Source organism: Triturus cristatus, chromosome 1_2, assembly GCF_964204655.1.
Source record: "Triturus cristatus chromosome 1_2, aTriCri1.1, whole genome shotgun sequence".
Lineage (NCBI taxonomy): Eukaryota > Metazoa > Chordata > Amphibia > Caudata > Salamandridae > Triturus > Triturus cristatus.
The window spans coordinates 229316438-229340170 of record NC_140580.1 but is presented as its reverse complement, the minus strand read 5'-3'; the positions used below and the strand labels follow the sequence as shown (position 1 = coordinate 229340170).

Genomic DNA, 23733 nt, shown 5'->3' with positions numbered 1-23733 from the left:
AAATGAACCCGTGGATCATAGGAGGGGACTGTAATGCAGTCATGGATGTTGTGCTAGATCACTCACATCCTCCCTTGCATGGAGTGGGATCAACCAAACTAGCAGCGGCTCAATGTGGGTGGTCTGATGGATGGGCACTGAGCGACGTGTGGAGACAGACACCATCACACAAAGAATCCTCCTTTTATTCCCCAGTCCATCTACTACACATGAGAAATGATAGGATCCTCTTCTCACGAACGATAGCGGCACATTAAACACACACCACATATTTAGCTAAGACTTTCTCAGACCATAACCCTTTAGAAATCACCTTTGCTTCGGCAGGATCCCCACCCCGGTAGCCACATGAAAATTATGGCCCCAATTATCACAGTACGTGGTGTTCAGCACTACTCTGGCTAACACTATAACAGTACTTCGCAGAGAACAATAACACAGCATCCTCCATCTCCGTCGAATGGGATGCGTTCAAGGCAGTTATCCAGGGCGCTGCGATCAGTGCTACGGTAGGCGCCAGACAATAAGTACACAAAAATCTGCTGGCAACAGAGGATAGGATGAACACACTGGAACACGAGGCAGCCAGTGATACTGAAAAGCGCCCCCCCCCCCTCCCCTACAGGAGGCACGTATCCAGCATGCAGAACTACTAAAGTCCCTTGGGGTCATAGACTACAGAGCATATACCCAACTAAAACAGACACACACAAATCTTGGACATTACTAGCCAGAATATTGAGGGATGACCCCCAACTATCCTAATCAGTGAAATCACCACACCCAGGGGTCATACTGCAACTACTCGACAGGATATAAATGAGGCCTTTATAGCCTATATTATGCTACACTATACAACAAACCAGATGCAACAGATGACGCCCCCATAGATGCGTTCTTAGATTACTTACCCTACCTACAGCTCACTACAGAGGCCCGGAAAGCACAGGTAGGTCCTATTACTATGACCAAAATAAAAGTGGCTATAAAAGGACTCCTGCGAAACAAAGTGCTGGGACTGAGTGGACTACCTATTGAGTTTTTCGACACTTAGCCAAGACCCTGGTTCCTCAACTGGAGATCCTATACAATAGGTAGTTAGAACTGGGTCACCTTCCATCCTCCACAGCGCAGGCATTAGTGGTCTCGCTTCCTAAAACAGGAAGGGACAAATCAGATATGTCTGGATACCGCCCATTATCCTTATTAGCTACAGAATATAAAATAAACAAAATACTGGCGAATAGGCTCCTTCCGTATACAAATAAACGTATTCACATAGATCAAGGTGGGTTCCTACCAGCCTGCAGCACATCCTTAAACATCAGGAGACTGCCCCACATTATGGCAACAACCCCGAACATTACATAAATGCAGGCTGCATTGCACTAGACCTACGACAAGTATTCGACACGCTAATTTGGGACTATATGTTCAAGGCTATAGGGAAATTTGGCTTACCTCTAGAATATCTCCAATGGCTACGTTTACTGTATGAGGCCCCTACTGCGAGAGTCCACTCGGGAGGACACATCTCATGTGAATACTGTAAAACTGGTTCTATATATACTGCACCAAAGTGAGGTACTGTGTGTGTAGAGTCCAAGAGTCTCCAGAGGTTAAAGTTGGATGGAACCTTACTCTCTAAAGTGGTAGCTTGGTCGAGCAGTAAGGCAGTATCGGAGGACAGTGTAAAGCATTTGATGTACTCAGTCAGCAAATGGTCTCACACGCTCAAGAACTGAACTCTAGGCCAATTGTTTTGTATAAAAAAATATACTGTTTAATTCTAGAACCAAGCAAGCCTGGTACCGGTAAGCATATAAATACTTTGCAGAAGTAATTGACTTGTTTCAACACAGTTCAGAATTGCAGTATAACTGGTACTGGTTTTGATTACCGGCTTAAAGCAGTTTGCAGCACATTGCAGGTATAGTACATGCAATTGAATGGGCTTTTTACGAAAAATGCAGTTAGTTACTGTGAGAAGTTGGCCTGATGTATGATGTCACTAGTTCTAGTGTACACCTTGTATCAGTCCAAACAACCCTTATGGTGATTGGTTGTAAAGTCAACCTTATAGACCAGCTATCCTAGTGGTAGCATGGACAAGAGCAGTCTTAGGCTAAACTCTGAATGGCATGTGAAGCCAGCTGTTATACCATATATAATCCCTTGAATACCAAATGAAAGGACACCACAACAGATATATATATATATAAAATAAAGTGTATTTATTCTAGTCAAACCCTCCGCACTCTTTGAGATTCGAGGTAAGTACAACAGTCTTATTCAAGCATACATTAAGTCACACAGGTAAGTAATACAGTTAGGCCCTATGGGCCACGCAAACCATATACTAAAGAAGTGGTATAAGGACCACTGTCACGGAAATAGGATAGGCCTAGGCAATTGCTGGGGCTACACTACACTACCCAAGGTTAGGAAGTGGGAGGCCCACGGGATTCAGGTGCAGAGTGGAAACACTCGCGCGTAATGCGTATAATCGATAGAAATAGTACAGTTCTGAAATAAGCAGTTTTAGGACACTTCTGGTATAGCTAGAAAGTCGAGACTCGGAAACTAGACCCTAGGATAGTCAATACCCTTGTGAGCACCGAAGTACCCAAGTTACCTAGCGTTAACTTGCGTCTGGTTTCGTCGTGGACTTCTATGGATGCCTGAAGGAAAGTTGCTGACAGGCAGTCAGTGAAGAGTGTCCGGTGGATCCCAAGGCCGGGATCAAGAAGGAAGGATACCTGCAAGCAGAAGAGACAGAGTCAGGGTCACTAGCCAGTGACCACGTGGAACCAGGAAGGAACCAGGCTATGTCGGGAGATTGCAGGTGAAGCTTGTCGCAGCAGCCACGGGTACCAGGAGACGTAGAGGGCGACCAGGAGGCGAGCTGTCCCACAAAGGCTCCCGCTGTCGGCGACGTCGAAGTCGAACTAGGACTCACCAAGCCTTGGCAAGCGGAACCCACGAAGAATGGAGAACTTGCTTCTGGTACAGACCAGGAAGGTCTGGGGTGCTTCTCTTTTGCAGAGGAGCAGGAGCCAGTCTGGAGGAGCCAAACCAGCAGTGGAAGTTCAAAGGTGTCGTCGCAAAGGCCGCTAGCCAACGGGCAAGCAACCGGACAGACGCGGCAAGCAGGAAAATGCAGAAGGGCCCCACGCAGGACTCGTGGAGTGTGGGGGCTGATCTTTGGTGCAGATGGTGCTTGGGGTTGGGGCTTCTCAATTCCCAGTGCACAACTTCGAGGGTGCCTCAGAAGCTGCGCTAGAAGATACTCGCCACTTTTCCCAGGTAGCCGGTCCCACGTCTCTCGTCTCCTCCACGGATCTCAGCTCGGCTGTGGATGTGGATCAGGGTCGGAGAAGTCTGGAAGTCAAGGCTTTGGTCGGGCTCTGCAGTCGGTCCCTCGTTGAACTTCAGCAAAGCAAAGGGTAAGTCTCTTGATTGTGCCTGTTTGCACAGGGTAGCCACTCCTTGGCCACAAGGGAGATTCTTCAGTCTTCTTCTTTCGTCGAATGTCCAGAGTTTCTGTTCAAGTTGCAGGTTCAGGATAATCTAATTTAGCAGGGCCCAACTAGCTACTAATATACTGGGCTAGTGGGCTGGGCTACCTGCAAGGTCCCTCCTATGGGTGGGACCATGAAGGGGAGTGGCTACACCCCCTTTCCTTTGTCCAGTTTCGCGCCAGAGCTGGGGCTGGAGTGCCCCAGCACCGGTTTGAACTGGACTATGCATGGAGCACCTTGTGTGCCCCAGGCATGTCTCATTCCTTTCAGCCCTCCCAGCCCCAATACACTAAAGTCTGTCTGGGGAGGAACCTCCCCAAGCAGGAAACCTATTGTCCAGGCCTCCCTGGCTGGGAGGGCTCCCAGCAGCAGGAGGTCAGACTCGTGTCTGTGGCAGCAGAATCCATTTTGTGATGCTGAGGCTTTGGTGAGAGTTAAACAGCAAAGTAGGATTTTAACATGTCTCTCACTCTAGAAGGGAGGAATAATATCCTCATCACCAGAAATGGTATGGGGGGGGTATTATTCCAAAGTGTTAGACACCTTACACGACATGTTTTGATAAAGCCAAACCATAGTTACCATAACCGTTTAAGATTATAAGGTACTTTAAGAGTATATGGTACGCTATATCATAGAACAGCTATAAAGACATGGTTCCGAAAGCTGCAGACAGGCTCAGCTCATGCTAGAGCACCATCTCACATGTTACCAAGCACTCTGCCTTCAGGATTGTTAAGGCCTGCCATAGGAGTGGCTGATAGGTACACGTGTCTATTTTAAGGGCAGATATAGGTATACTATATCTAAGCAAGGGGTGATTACACGACCTTGCCCCAGCTGAGTGATCAGCCAGTTGTGTCTTGTTGGAAGGCCAGACCAGGGGTGGCATAATACATGCTGCAGCCCCTTGGAGGCCTAGGGTACACCTATGCCCTGGGTACCTAGGGTACACTGTACAGGGTCCAATAAGGTGATCCTTACCAATTGGGTATGTACCTAGGGTACATGGGAGTCTATTTTAAAGAGAGAGCAGACAGCCTGAGACCCTGAATGGCAGGATCTCAGGCCAACTAAGTCGAAAAACCAGCTAGACACGAGGCAAAAAGTTGGGGGTAACCATAGTCCGATATCCACCTTCCTACAGTTACTTTTCAGATTACTGAAACAGGACTGGACCCTAGATTCAGCCCTGGGACATTTCCTGAAAACAGGTGAGTAAATGCGTTTTGTTTAAAGGTATGATTTTTAAGGAATATTATTGTACTTCAAAAGTTGACACTTAGAAACTTTTTCACACAGAATCACCAATGTTCTCCTATGGGAGGAGATTCACTTAGCAGTTAAGCTAGGTTATCGTTACTTTTTCTTAATCGGGCTGGATCCTAGATTCAGCACTGGGACATTTCCTGAGAACAGTTGAGAAAATGCGTTTTGGTTAATCGGCTGATTTGTAAGGAATATTTGCAGTTTTCAAAAGTCGACACTTAAACTTTTTGAGAGAAAAAGTGTCTGTTATCCTATGAGGAAAAATGAGTTATTGGTTTCAAGGTAAGTAATCTGTCTTTTGAGTTAGGGTTCCGGGGTTAGACTCGGGGGTTTCCCAGGGTCAGTGATGCACTGTTGCACCTTCAGTGGCACTCGGGCGGCCGGGTGCAGAGTGATCTCCTTGTGGTTTGTTCACTCAAACACAGGCCGGGCTCTGCGGGTGCAGGGTGCTGGATTTGCGGTGTCTTGCTGACACCAGAAGCTGCAGTTCAAACACATCCAGTGTTCACGGGAGAAACCGCTTGGAGAGTGAATGCAGGCAGGTCCTCCGGGGTTTTTGAGGTTGCTGGCCGCTGGACAAGCCGGGATTTTGCAGGAGCAGGTTCGAGGGTAGACAGGCCTGTAGGGCTGGGGCCAAGTCAGTGGGTGTCGTCCTTGTTAGCTCTGCACGGCTTCTCGTCCTTTTCTTGTGGTTGCTGGATCTGAGGAAGGAAGGTTCAGTGTGCCTCTAAATACTAAATTTAGGGGCGTTACAGGTAGGTAAAGGACAGGGACCCTTCCCTGGGGTGGGTACACCCCCTATCCTGCCACTACAGTGGAAGGGGGGGGCAGGAGCCTGTCCCTGGTTGGCTGGGTCCCCCCATCTTCAAGATGGTGGGGACTCGAGGTTGTGCTTCACCTCGCCTCCCCCACCTTAGGGGTGGAGTTAGCAGAGGTGGGCACACCTCTCTTCCGCACTTTGTTTTTCCTGCCGGGTCTCCCGCCCAAAGTGGGGGGGTAGAACCAGTGGGGACCAGTTGCTGAGTACAGTAAGTGGTCTGGAGAAGCTCACAAAGGCGGCATACCTTTTGAAGCTTCTCCTTCGTGAACCCCGCCCATCCTGGGGGGAGGAGGCTTGGCACCTCGTCCCAGGATGTGCATTGTTTCAGGCCCCTGAGAGCAGCAAGCTCTCGACCCAGGGGTCCAGAAACATGTCTGGTGGTGGCAGCCTGCGCTGCCACTCAGTCAGGTCACTGGGAGTTGGCCGAGTTTCAGGGGGCACTTCTAAGATGTTCTGTCGTGCATTTTACGTTCAATCCCACACTGGCTTCAGTGTAGGTTTAATGTGCTGAGAAGTTTGATACCAAACTTCCCAGTCTTCAGTGCAGCCATTATGGTGCTGTGGAGTTCTTAATGACAACCTCCCAGCACCATATACTCTTAATGGCAGCACTGTAGGGGTACAGGGCTCATGCACCTGTACCCTCACCACTGGCATAGGGCACCCAGCTAGAGGGATGACTGATGTATGCCAGGGCAGTGGTTTGTGGGCATGGCACACAGGGATGTGTGCCATGTCTGTTTTGTTCTGCACCCAGACACTCAGCCTGCAAAGGCTGTGTGTGTGTGTGTGTGTGTGTGTGTGTGTGTGTGTGTGTGTGTGTGTGTGTCTGTCTCTCTCAGGGTCTCTAAGGGTGGCACAAGAAGTGCTGCAGCCCTTAGGGGCCTTCTCTTGTCAGTGCCCTGGGTACCAATGGTACTATTTACCAGGGGCTGACATTGTGGCCAGAGATGTCAATTGGATTTAGGCTTTAATGCAGTTTTAGCGAAGTAACAGGCCCTGGGTACCTAATTGACTCAAAGTACATCAGCAATTCCTCAAAAAGTGGGGGCATACCATGCAAGAAAGAGGGCACTTTCTCACATACTCTATATTCAGGGGCACACAACAGGGGTGCCCATTGTCACCGCTGTTCATACTTGCGCTGGAGCCCCTAGCACTTAGGCTGCGTTTAGAGGCTCATCACCTTGGAGTCCTGATAGGTGGCACAACACATCTGAGTTCTTGATTATGCAGACATAATATACTTGCAAGACCTTATAAGCGCACTAGACCCCATTCCCGACATCTTCAATAGGTTTGAACAGATATCGGGCCTCACCTTTAATGCAACAAAATCTAATGTCTTTTTCTTCCTAGAGGGTAACCACTTAGAGGAGGTTGCCTTTGGGACATGCTCTCTCCCAGTGGCGCAGCACACTTTCAAGTACCTCAGTATACACATATACCGGTCACATACAGATATGCTAGAGGGTAAACTTACCGGAGCGATCAGGTCAATACGCTAGAGTGTCTCCTTCTGGACTACGTTACCGCTTTCTGCAATGGGCCGAGCGGCCATATCGATAATGGTGGTTCACCCACCACCCTTGTACTACTTCACCAATTTACCGATAGTAATACCTTCTGCCACTTTCAGAACCCTAGACACTATACTCACTGACCTTATATGGGGAGCTGGAAGGCGCAGAATAAGCCTCAAAAAGCTGCAGCTGGGGACCAACAAAGGAGGACTGGGTGTACCTGACCACAGAGCATATTATGCGAGTCAACTGCAATGGCTGTCCTACTGGACAGCTGACCGCAATCTGCAGGAGATGGGATATACAGTGCGTGATATTGACCAGGGTACCCTACACACATTGTTACTACCACAAAGTAAAATTTCCCCGAACCTACTGCCCCTGTTGTGTACAGCATTTCAGTGCTGGAAAGCGGTGTTGCATTACACGTCCCGTTGCCACCCTCACTCAGGGAATCCCACGATCTAGCGGCGGGCTTACAAAGCGCAGGTTGGGAGCCTGGCTGAATGAAGGGGTTAGCACAGTGGGGAAACTTAATCAATAATGGGATTTTAATGGACCATGAGAACTTTGTGCGAGAAACCAGGTTGCCAGATCATCTATACTTGATACACGCCGCATTATTGCAATACGTTAAAGCATTGGGCCCCCCTGAGACAATAACACCCAACCCACGACTTGGTTAAGGCCCCATATTACATGGGGAGGGGACGACACCTTATCAAATGGCTGTATGTGGGCACGCCACAATAGAGCGAACAGAATTATGAGTTAGATGGGTGGGAGACATTGAACGAGAGCTCTCAGACAAGGAATGGGCTGGAATTCTAGAATACCCCAAAAAAGTGATCAGAAATGCAAAGTTTACATTTATACAAAATATGCTACTCCATAGAGCCTACCTTACACAGCAACGGCTAAAACGGATGTTCCCACATGCACAACACCACTGCCCTCGATGCCATTTGGGCGAGGCTGACTTAATCCATATGCTATGGGCATGCCCCCGCTTGGAAAGTTTCTGGGAGTCCATCAGGATTCACATATTGACAGTCACACAGATACATGGGGGAAACACGGTAGAGGAGTGTATCCTAGGCCTATGTAAACGCTCGACCAAGCAGAAGGTAAAACTCCGACTCATGGACCTCGCCCGAATAGCAAAGTGGGCCATTACTATGCGATGGAAGTCAGTGAAACCCCCTACCAGATACATTTGGCATAGAGAAATGCTCCGCTGGGGTGGGGCCAAGAGCGCCGCAATATGTCGGGAGGAAACCAAGGGATTATGGAGATATCCATGGGATGTCATGCTAGAAGCCCTTAAAGGAGTGGACTTAGAACCCAGAGCAAGCACCCCGAACTTACAACAACCCACAACATAGTTGTAACAGGGAGATATATGGTAAAGGACAGGCTAAGTTAATCGTTGCAACCCCTAAAGTTATAGATCACACACCACTAGAGTAGGCCACAAGAATACGCACATAAATAATGGAAATGCCAAAACGAGTGGGAGGTGGGAGGAGGGGTTGGTGGGATATGTTGGCTAACAGCTATGTTCATCATTTTTTTAACGTTAATTAATAAAAGTACAGAATTTGTCAGATGCTTGACAAAGATATTAGTGATAAGGATATTAAAATGCAATGTAGAATGTATCCCAGTGCTGAACATTATGGTATGTAACACTGCCTTATGTTTTTATTAGACGGCTAGCCATTCCGATTGTTTAATGAAAAATCAATAAAGTTTGTCTTTAAAAAAAAGTCAAGATGACAAAATGCTCAAAGTAAATAAATACACAAAAGTATACAAGGCGACACTGACAAATGGATACTAAACATAATAACGCATGGCTACTGCACTAAACACAAAAAGCCCCATTGATACCACCAAGGGAGAGGTCACACTCCAGGGTAGAGTTACTCCAACTACGAAAAGAAGTAAAAACACAAAATACAAACCATAGAAATAGTTCCCCTAATAGAAGTCTGAAAAAAAAAAGTGCACTCATACTTATGAAGCTCAATCCTTGAGACCAATCCTAGACTCAATGTTTCAAAATGACAATGTTAAAGTCACACCCCTTCTAAAGAGGGGATTACATGGTCACAATAGACCTAAAGGATGCCTACCCATATCCCAATGAATCACAAGCACAGGTAAAACCTTGTTTGACATAAGCCAGGTTCTCTACCAGTTCAAAGTGTTACCCTTCTGCATAAAATCCGGCACCATTGGGTTTTTACACATTGCCTAGCAGAAGTGGCCACGCCGCACACCTGAGGCAGAGCATACACATCTCTAGCTAGAAGACTGGCTGGTAAGAGTTCAACATGTCAATGTCTGCATGAGCCTAGAAACTGTGACAGACAATAGACAGACTAGGATTCCTGGCTAGCCTAGAGACATCCTCTCCACTTCCAGAACAAGAGAAGGTGTTCTTGGAAGAGCCACTGAATTCAAGAACAGCAAGGGCCTACCCAGTATCCCAAAGAATCAAGGGAGCACTAGCAGATAAAGCTAGTCTAAACCAGAATGGGCAGACTGACAGTGAGGACAATAATAAAACTGATCGGTATGATTGCATCCTGCATTAATAAACCTATACCACAAGCCAGGCTACACATGTTCCCAATCCAATAATGGTTGCACAACAAATGGTTACAAACCACTGGGAGTTGGGTCAATCAAGTGGTTGTCACAGAAAATGCAGGAGGAGATAAAGTGGTGAACAGAGCATGTTACCGTAGGAAGTTATTTAAAGCTACCAACTCCAACAGTGACCATTACCATGGATGCATCCCACAGAGGATGGGGGACATCATGCAGAACTGCAATATCAGAGGCCAAGGTGCCGACAGAGGCAGTCAAACACATACATTTCTTAGAACTCGGGTCTGTTTCTTGCACTGGAGGCCTTCCAAACATAAGTGAAGGGCATGCAGTACTGATACAAACTTTCAATACCACTTCAATGTTCTTCATCAACAAGCAGGGAGGAACAAAGTCTTACCTGTTGTCGAAACTAGCTCAGGACATATAGAAAGGCTAATGGACAAGTTCAGGCACTCGGACATGACCCTTATTCTGATAACCCCACAGTGAGCCAAACAGGCTTGGTTTTCAAAGCTATTGAAAATCTCTCAAGGAGCAAATATAAGCTTCCCAGCAGAGCAGGACCTACTGACAATGCAAGGGGGACAAGTCTGCCACACGGAAATAGCTACTTCCTCCAGAGTGGCCTGGGTCCTAAGTAACTAGGTTTTAGTGCCTCTGCCTCCCACACAAAAACATGGATATCCTCAAGGAGGTCAGAAAACAGGCACACGCAAGCGTCGCAGCACAAAGTGGAGCAGACAGATATATCCACAGTTACAAAACACAAGGTCTTATCGACAATCTGAGAGAACCACTGATCTAACATACCTATCTCACTTACTAGATAACATCTTAATGTATGCGTCTTTCAAGGTTCCCCTGACCACCATTGCGGCTTACAATAGAGAACTCGCAGGGATATATTGTTACCCTACCAGTTTTTAAATTATTCCTAGAAGGAGCAAAAAGGATGGCCCAGCTAAGGCCGTACCCCCACACTCGTTCGGAACTTGAATACAGTGCTCATCCAACAAATAGTTGTTTTTTTAGCCCATGTACAAGTCTGAACCCCCAATTATTTTCTTTATAGACAGCCTTTCTAACTGCTATCACCGTACTACAGAGAGTCAGTGATCTCTTAGTAATTTGCCATTATAAAACCTTACTTACAAATTTATAAGGATAGTTGTCATGAGGACTGACCCTCAGTTTCTATGTAAAGGGATGCACACTTCCATGTTAATCAAACTATACAGCTTCAGGCTTTCTTCCAAGAGTCAAAGATGTACGCTGACCGAGCCCTACAAACACTAGGTGTACGAAGGTCTGTTTACCACCTCCTGGAAACAAGACCTATCAAAGGGAAGTCAACTTTTTGTATCCTTTGCCCAAGCAGATAACAGAACACTATTAACCAATTCAAATCAGTTACACATCGATTGAATCTGCTAGACTCTAAACCAATTGTGCTCATAAGGGGGGGGGAAAGGAGCAACCCAGGCCTTCCTAGTAAAGGTGTCCATCAATGATGTAGATGTTCCGCAGCTGCAAGGTCCTCAATACACACCTTAACAAGCATTACTGTGTGGACATCTACAGACACAGTGAAGCACAGGTTGGACAAAGAATATTAAAGCACAAGTTTGCAAGTTCAAGCAGATTTCAACCCAATCTCCGGAAGGAGCCAGATACTGCTACAAAATCAGTTCTCAGCATCTGAATCCAGAAAAGATTCACGCTGCAAATCAAAATGGTTACTTAACTGTAGGTTTAATTTTGCAGCTTGAAGAGTTTTCTGGTTTCAGAAGTGACCGATCTGCCTGCCTCCCATAAAATGAGAAGGGGTGAAAAGGCAAAGTCAACAATAAATCAAAAGAAGAGGAAATTCAAGCACATACAAGACGCTAAGGGAAAAAAAGACATCTGTAGATGGTGACCATTCACAGGAACTTCCGGGTTCATGTCTGACATCACAGGGATCAGGCATTTCACCAAATGGTGGTCAATCACAGCGCCCACAAAAGAAGAAGAAAGAGAAGACATTCTGGACCCAATGACTAGATGGCGAAGTAGAAGCACAGCAAGTGAATCCAGAAAACTCTTCAAGCTGAATAACTACACCTAGAGGTAAGTAATCATTTTGTTATGTGGATGTGAGGGGTAGTGATATGTTCATGTTTTAAGGGGTTTAAGGGTCTCCAGTGATATGTGATTAGCAGTTGACATGTTCTGAAGTACTGAAGGGTGATGCACAGCTCTTTAGAAAATACTTAATGCTGTGTGGCAAATCCCGAAGATGAGACTAATCAGTATCTCTTCTCTGATAACTGTAATACCTACCATCACATCAATTGAACTACCCATGGCATCACTTTTCCTATACCCCTTCCCTCCCTGTGGCTTGCTTTTGTTTTCCACCCCCACCCCTTCCCCGTCTTCTCTCATCTTAGTCTTTGATGACTAAAGCTTCCGAATCCACTTTTCTGCTATAGATCTGGCTATACATTTTGATTACATTTTGCTCTACTCGTGGATGTATACATAAACTACAAGCATTACCCTCTTAACAAATGTTACCCCTCTTTTTCTTTCTTTTTCATTTCTATACCCTTAAAACTGATAAAGGACTTTGAAATAAAAAAGAATGCCTGTGTGACATCCGGTGGAGGGTGTGATATGGTCGGTCTACCTTTTGTATATATTTAACCATAATGTCCTATGATGAGTGTGGTACGGTGAAGCGTCTTTTGCGTTGGAATGGCTTTAGGCTGTATTGCTGAATGGTTTACTTTTAGTGCGGGCTGTGCATTCAAATATTGATTAGTGTGACAAGCAGTTGCTGTACTACGTAATCGGTTATGCTGTCTGGTAAGGTCTTGTCTGTTGGATTTTTGGCTTAGTTAGGAGTAGTGTTGGTGGTGGTATGATCATATTGAATTTGTCCATCAACGTAGAAAGTCTAATGATTTTATAATTGCCAAAGTTGCCTCTTTTCCAGTCCCAGTACTTTGTCTAGGATTAATTAGGACACCAGCATTTCTGCAGTTGATTATCTTTCCTAGTTGGGGCTAAAATATTATCTGTTGTTTTTTACAACTCAGGTGTTGATCTTTTCCCAAATGACTCAGATGTTGGATATTTTGTTGGACTTCTGTTATCTGAGGAAACACAAATTCAGCCGGCTAGATGGCAGCATGAGCTATGCAGAGAGGGAGGAAAATGTAAGTATCCCTTGTGTTCTGGATGTTGTCAACATGGAGTGACATTGGGATTCTAATTTTATTTTATCATTTTTTAAGCTTAAAAACAATACCACATTTTTTACATTAAATGACATGTAGCAGAAACACAAATTTACTCCATTGATGCAAGTAAGGAATGGCAAAATTGACGTTCTATGAATGCATCAGTTAGTGTATCCTGTATTAAGTGGATCAAACATCGATATCAGACCGAAGGGAGAAAAACACTATGTTCAAATGTATATCCAGTCAGGAAAAACTGCAATGCATGTGTAACACTAAGCCCAAGCACAGTTCATCAGTCCAGACCACCCATTCCCCGTTGTGGCTAGAATATATGGCGGGTTCCCAGATATACCGAGGACCGTATGCGGGTGGTTGCAATGAAGCATATAGCTCACTAGTAGTATCGCAGAGTAAGACTTAATCCGCTTTGCATCAGTAAGACGACTACTGCTGCAACATATCGCAATTTCCCGTTTTGCCAACAGGAGTGCCGTCGCTGTGAACCTTTGAATCCCATTTGGGACATCATGTACATATCCCAGCAACGCCAGCAATGGGTCCGGTGTAAAGTTTGATTCCACCATCAGGCAGAGTTTTGAAGAAAAATCTGTCTAAAAGCTGCCTATTTGTAAACATGACCATGTTGGAAGTATAAAATGTGCATCACATTTAGGGCAGGCTGAGGAGTGGCTAGGGCCAATCTTGGCTAAGACTGGGTGTAATGTAAGTGCGTCAGAAATGAGAAGTGTATCAGGTTGTTTCTATGGTTAGGGGAGACTAATTTGGTTTGACAGTAGTAAAACTAGACATCAGGTAAAGGGTGCAGCAGATCCTCCACCCACGCCTCCTGCAAGCGATTGGCTGCAGCAGGCAGCTTTGCCAAGTTCGCCTGATCTAGTTTAGATACCAAATGTCCACCCTTGGTGTCCTCTGAGGGTTTTGAAGAGTGAAATCGACAGGAGCAATAGGGAACAATGGGATCTGGGTACGCAGAGCACTTTGAATATGACGTAAGATAAAGCATTAAATTGGGGTTGCGTAGCAAAGCTCGTGTCCTATGTCCAGGAAATGGTGTGACCATCTGGAAAAAGATCCCCAGCAGTATGTAATGCATATCGCCTCAATGTGCTTTTGACTATTGCTTCCGACATGGGGGACAGCCACCAATTGTCAGCAAGCAGCAAAGCAGGAGGGGCGGGGGAAATACAGCCGCCCGCCCCGAGCATTTGCTGGAGACTGTCATGTTCATCATGCGGTTGAGTGGTTGGATGTCAGTGGTGTCCAGAGGGGAGAATGGCATTCATTGAGGTACTTCCAACATGGTCACACTATACGTTGATGGGGGTGGCGAGTTGTGAGAAAGTGGCTCTGTATATACTGTTCCTTAATAGGTACAGGGTGTACAGAGTCCACAGTCCCCCAGGGTTTGACAGAGGTTAAAGTTAGATATAACCTTACTCTCTAAAGTGGTAGCTTGGTCAAGCAGTAAGGCAGTATCAGAGGACAGTGTAAAGCATTTGTTGTACACACTCAGGCAGCAAATGGTCTCACACACTCAATAACTGAACTCTAGGCCAATAGTTTATATATAAAAAAATATATGCTTGTTTTATTTTAGAACCAACACTTGGATTTAAAATATACTTTCTCAGCAGGAGATGTTTCATATAAATACTTTTGCAATATGCAATAGACTTTTGTAAACAGTTACAAGTGGTTGCAGTAGGCAACTCTATTTTTAAACACAATACATTGAGCTCAATGGTAAATTCAAGTTATTTGCAACAGATTACTTTTTAGATTACTTTTGGAATTCCAGGACTGGATCCTAGATTCAGTCCTGGGTCAGTTCTCAGAATCAAGTGATGAAAGTCGACTTAATTACTGTAATGATTTTTAAATGATATTTAGCTATTTTAAAAGTTGACACTTAAAAAATCTTTCAGAGAAAACAGTCAATGATTCCCTATGGAAGAAAATTCAGGTTACAGGTACAGTATGTTCTAGTTACTTTTGTAATCCAGTACTGGGTGCCTAGACTCAGTGCTGGGACCTTTATCCAAAACAGGTAATTAATTACGTTTTCAGATAATATACGATTTTTGAAGAATATTTAAAGATTGCAGAAATCGACACTTAGAAGAAATTTCACAGAAAAACAGTCAATGGTTTCCTATGGAAGAAAATTGAGTCAAGGGTAAGTACAGTTGTATTTTTCAGAGTCCGTGCTGGGCACCAAGATCCAGCACTGGGAGCTCACCTAAGAGCAGGTGAGTAAATTCATTTTTGTCACTCGGCTGATTTTTGGTGAATATTTTAAGATTTGAAAAGTCCACACTTAGAAGAAATTTCAGGAAAAAGCCAGTCAATGTTACCCTATGAGGAAAATAGAGTTTGCGGTTTAAGGGTAAGTACTCGACTGGCAGAGTTGAGGTTCTGGGCACAGACTCGGGGGTCTCCCAGGGTCAGGTAGGTACAGTTGGTTCACCCTCAGCGGCTCTAGGGCGACCAGGTGCAGAGAGAGTTAGGCCCAATGTTATCCTATGAGGGATAGGGGGGCCTTGGTTGGTGGCTGCTGACTGGCAAGCCACGCGGCTGTGGGAGCTGGGCTCCTGGTCACTTACTCAGGGCAAGTGGAGAAGTATGTAGGTGTAGAGTTTTCACTGCCAGGGCCACTCTGGCGGCTGGGTGCAGAGGGCTTTTGAGCCTTCGGGCGCTCAATGGATTTCAATGGGAAATCTCCGGTTTAGAAAAAGACTGCAAGCTCGGGGACGAGGACTCTTCAGGTGCCACCACCACTTCGAGAGGTAAGTTGGGTAGTTGGAGGATAGGTAGGTACCCCGGGATTGGGCAGAGGGGGCCATGGGGCGCCGCGTGCAGGGGTGCCTTTTGGTGTCGGGAAATCTTACCCTCTGTTGATCGCGGTTGGGGGGGCACCTTGTTCTGAGGCTGCAGGCTTCTTCAGGAGTGTCAAGGGAGGTCCTTGGGTGCCGGACTTGGGGTCACAGTCGCCGTGGGGTCGTCCTCAGGGTCTTTGTTCACTCCGGCACTGGCCAGGCTCGGCTGGTGCAGAGTGTGCTGGGTTCGCGGTTCCGGGCTGCTGCCAGGGGTTAGAGAGAGGTTTTGAGTAGAGCCTCTACTCCTGGAAATCCCAGGGGCTTAGAGCCAAAAGGTAGCCAGGTCCTCCGGGGTTGGTGAGGTTGCTAGCCACAAGAGATGCCAGGTTGGAGCAGGTTCGAGGGTCGACCGACCGGTAGGACTGGGGCCAAAGCAGTTGGTGTCTTCCTCTTTTCAGCAGCTGCAGGGCAGGTCTTCTTTCTTCTTGCTCTTCGTAGTTTTGAATCTGGAATTTGGGGAAGGAAGGTTCAGGGTGCCCCTAAATACTAGATTTAGGGTCGTTACAGGTAGGTGAAGGGCAGGGACCAATGGGTCCCTGTCCTGGGGTGGGTACACCCCCTATCCTGCCTCTCTCCTGTGGGAGGGGTGCAGGAGCCTAGTCCTGATAGGGTAGGGCTCCCCATCTTCAAGATGACGAGAGCCCGGAGATGTGCTTCACCTCGCCTCCCCCACCTGAGGGGTGGGGTTGGCAGGCTGGCACATCCCCTGTCCTTATTTGGGGTTTCCGGCCAAAGCTTCCCGCCAGAGTGGGGGGTTGCAGGGGCCTGGAGAAGCTCAGAGGCGGCATGCCTCTGAAGCTTCCCCCTGCCCATCCTGGGGGAAGAGATTTAGCACCTCGCCCAGGATGTGCATTGTTGCAGGCCCAGGAGAGCTGGGGCTCTCCTACCCAGGGGTCCAGCAACATGTCTGCTGGGTGGCAGCCTAGGCAGCCTCAGAGCAGACGCAGATTGTAGGTTAGGTTTAAGGGGGCACCTCTAAGATGCCCTATGGGGTGCTGGGTACATTAAATCCCACACTGGCATCAGTGTGGGTTTAATGTGCTGAGAAGTTTGATACCAAACTTCTCAGTCTTTAGTGTTGCCATTATGGTGCTGTGGAGCTCGTGTTTGACGAGCTCTCAGCACCATGTACTCTTAAATGGCAGCACTGCACTTACAGTGCTCAGGAATGGACCTGGGCACTGTAGTGGCACAGGGCTCCTGCGCCCACACCATTGGCATAAGGCACCCAGCTAGAGGGGTGACTGATGTATGCCATGGCAGTGTAGGTGATGGGCATGGCACACAGGGATGTGTGCCATGTCGACTTTGTTTTTGTCTTGCACCCAAACACTCAGCCTGCAAAGGCAGTGTGTGTGTGTGTGTGTGTGTGTGTAAGGGTACAGGGCCTCTAAGGGTGGCACAAGGAGTGCTGCAGCTCTTAGAGGCCTTCCTTGGTCACAAGGCCTTGGATACCTAGGGTACCATTTACCAGGGGCTGACATGTGGCCAGGGTTTGCCAATTTGGGTTTTGGTTTGTTTTAGGGAAGGAACATAGGCCCTGGGCACCTGATTGGCAGGAGTCCAGGGTACACTCAGTCAAAGTACATTCAGCAAAAAGTGGGGGCATACCATGCAAGAAAGATGGCAATTTCTCACACGAGTGTCTCTGTGGTACCAATGGTGCGCTTATTCACACTGTGCGATCAGATTGTAATGTTGGAAATGTGACACACCAAAACCACTCCGCTCATACGGGAGGACCAGCACCAGCTAACCCACCTACAGCACGCCCAGACCAACCGCAGAAGGAGGCTTCTTGAGGTGGCGAGGAACTCACTTGTAAGGGGAATGGGATATGTTGAGCAAATTAAGAAACGGGGGAGAACCATTTTGATAATGTTGATCCAGTTGGCCATCGATAGCGGCAGTTTGATCCACCTCTCAAACTGTATTGTTAGATTATCAACTGCCGAGCCATAGTTCAGTCGGAGGACCTGTTCTTTGTCAGTGAATATGAATTCACAGGCATTCAACATTATCTTGTTTACCACAAAGAGCTACTCCTAGTGTGATGACCCAAATACGGTTACAAAAACATTGTGAGTGAAGGCATCTCACAATAAGTGACGGACTGGTCTCACACACCACCTGGTGTCATGCTTAATCATCGGCCAGTCCTCACCCTCTAAAACCTTCATTATCTTCCCACCGCTGTAGAGGGTATTCGCACTAAAGCTGCTTCATCACCTCTGTCAGCAGGAATAGTTGACATCCCCCTGTTAATTTGTAGACCTGAGAAAAAACCAAATCTCTGAATTTCTTGGATGATGGGGTCTAAATTCGTGGAAGGGTGCTGCAAAAAAACCATATGCGTATAATGAAAGCAGCGGACCGGGACTGAGCTGCAGCCCACGCTGGGGGTCTTTCCTGCAGATGTTGTTCAAAGGGGTCCATGGTGATAAAAGCGGAGAGTGGGCACCCTGGTCTCGTGCCCCTAGCCAAGGGGAACGAAGAGGTAAGCAACCCATTAACCTGAATGCGAGCGGCCAGCTGAGAGTAAAGGAGCTTGATAAGAGATGTAAACCCCTGTGAAATGCCAAATTTTTGGAGTGGTGCTAATGGGAAAGACCATTTGGAGGTGATGCAAGGTCTCTTTTAAACAGTGGGGAGAGACTTTGTCAGATCTGTTTGCCTCCTCCAAGAACATGCAATGTCAGCAGTTTTGTGCGCTGCAGTTTCCAAGGCGGCTCTGGCTCACACGCTTTTCATCTCAAGTGGAGCTCAGGCCTTTATGCCTTTCCGCCCACACCACTCCTGCCCAGAGTGCACAGGGAGATTAGGAGAGACCGGGCCCAAGTCATTCCTGTTGCTCTGGATTTGCCATGGAGAGTCTGGTATCCCGAGCTTCTCCAGCTGAGCATCGATCCTCTAGTTAGGCTGCCCCTTCGTGAGTATCTTCTGTTGCAGCAACAGGGGAGAGTTCTCCACCCGAACCGGTCAACTCTACACCTACTTGTGTAGAGATTGAGTGGCAGCAGTTTTTAGCATTCAACCTTCCTCCTGAAGTCTGCAATGTAAACTTGGAGGCCATCTACTAAGACCGTGTACGCCTGTCGGTGGGACAAATTTGTAAAATATTGTACAAGATCTATTGATCCTCTTTCTGCTCCCCTTGATCATTCTTTTTATTTTGACCCTTGCCCAACAGGGCTGTGCTCTGGGCATTGTCAAATAGTATCTTTTGGCCCCTTCTGCCAGACCAACCCTCTTTATTTAAATCCCCTATTGTAAATGGATTTCTTAAGGGCCTTGTACATGTTTTCACCGGTCCTTTTTATCATTTCTGAGTGAACTTAATTTGGTTCTCACATTCCTGATGTGTGCTCTGTTACACAACTGCCCCCTCCGGCTGCTTATCATCAAAACAGCCTTTTTAGTGGCAATAACTAATACCAGGAGTGTGAGTTAATTGCAGGCTCGGTCATCGAAGCCTCCTTACCTAACCATCTTCCCCGATAAGTAGGTGCTTCACACTAGGGCCTCTTTCTAACAAAAAGTAACACATGGGACAATCTGTCACATTACGCATTTTTTATGCTCCTCCGCTTCCCTCTAAAGAAGAGAAGCTACTCCACCATCTGGACCCAAAATGAGCATTGTCATTCTACCTTGAACGCACGTAAGAGTTCCAGGTGGGCGACCAACTCTTTGTGTGCTACTGGAATGAAGAAGCGTTGTGCGGTGCAAAAGAGGACTGTCTCGCGATGGGTCGTCCTCTGTATCTACATTTTCTACGCTCTGGCCAAAAAGCACCCTCCAGATGGCCTAAGGGCTCAATCCACCAGAAGTAAGGCTGCTGCCACGACGTTGCAAGTTGGAGTTCCGGTCCTCTACATTTGTCAGGCATCAATGTGGTCATCCCTGCATACTTTTAACAAACACTGCTGCCTGGACAGTCACGTCTGAAGGGATGGCCTTTTTGGCCCCTCTGTCCTGCAGGACTTCCTGGTCTAAACTTGTCCACAGTCACTCCCCTGGGGATGGTATTGCTTGGTTATCTATCCAAAGGTAAGGAATCTGCGGCTAGATGTGTATATCAGATGGACACATTACTTACCTTTGATAAAGCCTTATCTGGTAGACCTCATCTAGCCGCAGATTCCTTACCAACCCTCCCATCCTTCCCGCACTGTGGACCAGTTTCTAGAGTCAGAGATGACCCCTTTGAAGGCCCTAGTTCAGAAACTAACCAATGTCAGTGCACCTAATTGCTCCTTGTTTCTTGTGTGGAAAGCTGTAAAAAGTAACTGACGTCAGCGTGCCGAGTTGGTGCCTATATAGAAGATGCGGATGTCACAACGGCAAAGAATACGCCGACTATGTCACGCGGAGGAGACCTACGCCACGTATCGGCATGCAGGGGTATTGCTTGTAAAAAGATCTGCCAGCTCCAGTCTGACGCCTGGGAAATTAAAAGGTAAGGAATCTGCGGCTAGATGATGCCTCTACCAGCTAAGGTGTTACCAAAGATAAGCAACTTGTCCTTTATGATGAAAAAGGTGGTGAGCTAGTTCGGCAGACAAGGATGTGCAGAATCTCAAGTGATATTTCTTTTATGGACAATCTAAATAAAAACTTCTAGCAACATATAAAGCCAAGCTATAACGTCGGAAAGTGGGTTTAACCATTAACTCCTCAATACGCGTTTTACTATTATGTACCACAAAATGCTTCAAGAAAAATGCTCATTAAAGAAATGTGAATATTGCTTCATTCCAACAGCATAGAGGATTGCCATTTGTCCTCTATTTGTCAACTTCAGATATTTGTCTCTTTAGTGCTTTAATTACTGGATCTCATGCTTTTTTGGCACACATTAGCTATTGTGGTCCTGAATTTGTTGGACACATGAGGATAATTAATTTGGTATTTTTTTCCGATATGGAGCCAATTTAGATTTTTGTTTTGAACTCCAGTTTTATAACTGGTAAAATTAAGATTGTATCGATATATAGGAGTTGATTTATTACACATCATTTATGATCTCTTTAGATCATATTTTTCTAACTTGCTAATCCAATATCACTGTTTAAGTAAAATGATAAATATACTGTTGTAGACCACGAGTGGTAATCCCGATGGCACAAACCTTAAACACCCAAACTACTAGGGCACACATGGTGTCCCCTTTACCAAGTGTGAATGGTCCATTTGGATGCTTGTCTCCCTGTTCCACTGAAATGCATGTTCTTTGCATGGTTTATCAAGAGATTAATTTGTCACAACCCCCACCCCCAATTACTCTTGGCACCCCAACCGTACCCCATCCCCACACTTTACACTGCCATGTTAATACCTTTTTGTAGTAGAGTAGGGTTGCAAACCTATTGCTTATGATGTGCAATGACTGTAGAATGTGCAAATACTAACGTTTGTTATAGTTGTATTGTGCAGTAGTTATAAGCAGTGTTTATTGGTTGTTTCCTAAAGTAAACTTGACAAAATGTAACTTGATGTACAAATTATAGGTTACAGTAATTAGTTAGACATTTAAATGTATTAAATTGTAATTCAGTGTTCTTTTGTTTTTCAGATGCGTAAATTTAGCATGGATCCTGAGGTTTTTATATTTTTGGTGAGCACAAGGGCAGGAGGCCTTGGAATTAATTTAACTGCAGCTGATACAGTCATAATTTATGACAGTGATTGGGTAAGTAGTCCTAACAAATTCTAACATTTAGTTGTCAGTTAATCAATATTTCCTTTAAGTGTTTAGTTTGAATTGCAAGTAGATTTTGTTTAACACACTTGCCTAATATTTGGTTTAGAAAGTAGGTATGTGCCTCTATCCTTTAAGTGTTTGCTTCTGAAGGCCAAATCTGTTAGTATGGCATCAGTCCTGAGCCCTTATGCTTCATATTCTTTTCCTGGACTATGCCTTTTAAGGAAAGCTGCTGCAACATCTGCTCATGGCATTTGAGACTGCATGAAGGCAGAGCCCCAAATCCAGTTTGTCTCCCCTAAACCCTGTCTCGAATCTGGAGCAGATACCCTTGTTAGCTTTTCTCCACATGTGTCCCAGCTGGTTGAGGCTTTCTATAGGGCAACGTTTGCCACTGTTTGAATGTCCCCTCCCCCTTTCTACGTTGCATCTCTTTATTTTTGCCCTTTGGCAGAAACTTTGCTTCCAAGGCTCATCAGTGTCATGCCCTGCATGTCTGTGAAGGTGACCCAGAACTACTTCTGAAAGACTGTGCTCAAACGGTCCAGTGGCCCTACATCTTAAATGACAACAACAGTATTAGTGAGTTAGTCACCTGCTTTTCTGATGTACATTACAAATTTACAGGCTGCTATGGGTAAAACGTCTTACCACTTGCAGGAAATAGAATTTCTCTTAATATGCTTGTAATTTGGACAGAAGTTTTCGTGACATTTTTATGGATGGTATTTGACTCTTTGGGATTTATTATAACAATTGACTGTGACAGTAGTTGAGCACGATGTCTCCTCTACCTCCATGCTCCAACACAGCTATCAAAAACAGAAAAGATGATGCGAGGAAAGCTTGCAAATAGTCTAACCCTCTGACAATGGCTCTGGATAGCATTTCAAACTATTGTTTTTCACTCACTCTCTCTATGCAGAGGTCCACCTCCTGCAAATCAGTACTGACCGTTCTCCTCATGGTAGCAGTCTTAAACCGGGTTTCTTGTGTTTATCTAGAGGGGACTTTTCATGGCCGTTCAGGATCGACTTTAGCCACGAGGAGCAAACTCCTTACAGATTTGCTTAAGGCGTACCAGGGCTGACAATAGTCTTCCATGCCCACCACAAACCGCTCTAAATGTTTTACTGTATTAGATTGAGACTTCAGTCAAGGACTCGTTGGACCATGGATGCCAAAATGCTAGGGTTAGTGAAAGTGATATTCCACATTCGTTGACCAAAGTGATATCACAGAAAGTGCCCTCATGTCTTCCCAGCATATAGCATATGACCATGATGACTTAACATGAATTGCATTACTAAAGTTAACAACCCTACAAGCATTGCATTTATAATGAAATACCTCAAAGTTTACTAAATCAGATAGGTCTGTTTTAGTACCACTAATATTTAAATAATATACTGACTGTGCAACTATTAAATACATAAACCTGGGCGGCAGACGGCTTAAGCGGGTTTCCAAGTCTACACAACATTTAACCATGAGTCCTAGCCTGTTGAGCCAAGCCTAGGGCAGTTTTTAAATATAGTTGAAGCATCCCAACAGGGGTACAGGATCTGTACGCTGCGCAAGGGGAGTTAGGGCAGAAAAAAGAAAAGGTCTCATTTAAAGATCTTCCCACACTATTCTGTAAACTAAAGTTGTTTTCGCTCGCTCACTAAAATTTGTTATTTGGCACTGGCAGAGAGTCTCCAATATGCGATCCAATGTATGCCCTACTTAATCACCTAATCCCATTGAAGTTTATGTAGTTGACTTTTGTAGTATATGCATTGCATGTATAAATGAAGCAGTGATAAAGGCATGTGGGTTCCATTTCGGACGTTCTGGGCCCGTTCCTGTGAAAGAAATGGGGTTGAAGAGCTGGGGGGGGGGGGGGGGGGAGGGTTCCCAGACAGTGGAAAAGTTAGGGTGCAGGAGGGAGGATGACTAGACAGTAAAGCAAGGACAAAAGATACCAATCTCCTTTAGAAATTTGATTAGGTTCTTACTGTAGCGCTGCTACTTGGTAGATGGTGGGGTGAAGGGGTCCTGTTCAGTGTGAGAAGGTCTTTTAGGTTAAACCATCCACTTGTCTCTTTCCTGATCACGGTCTTTGTGGCTGTTCTTAGTTCAATGCAGATAGTTGACATCTCTTT

At 45.9% G+C, this 23733-nt stretch overlaps 1 protein-coding gene across 1 annotated transcript in view; it reads left to right on the top strand.

The window, feature by feature from the left end:
- The window catches only part of HELLS (helicase, lymphoid specific), a 372397-nt gene that overhangs the window by 260296 nt on the left and 88368 nt on the right, over nt 1–23733 (top strand). Inside the window, exons 17-18 of the mRNA XM_085603527.1 lie at nt 12839–12958; nt 21458–21574. Coding sequence (XP_085459653.1) covers nt 12839–12958; nt 21458–21574 — 237 coding nt within the window. The remainder of the gene's footprint in view (nt 1–12838; nt 12959–21457; nt 21575–23733) is intronic.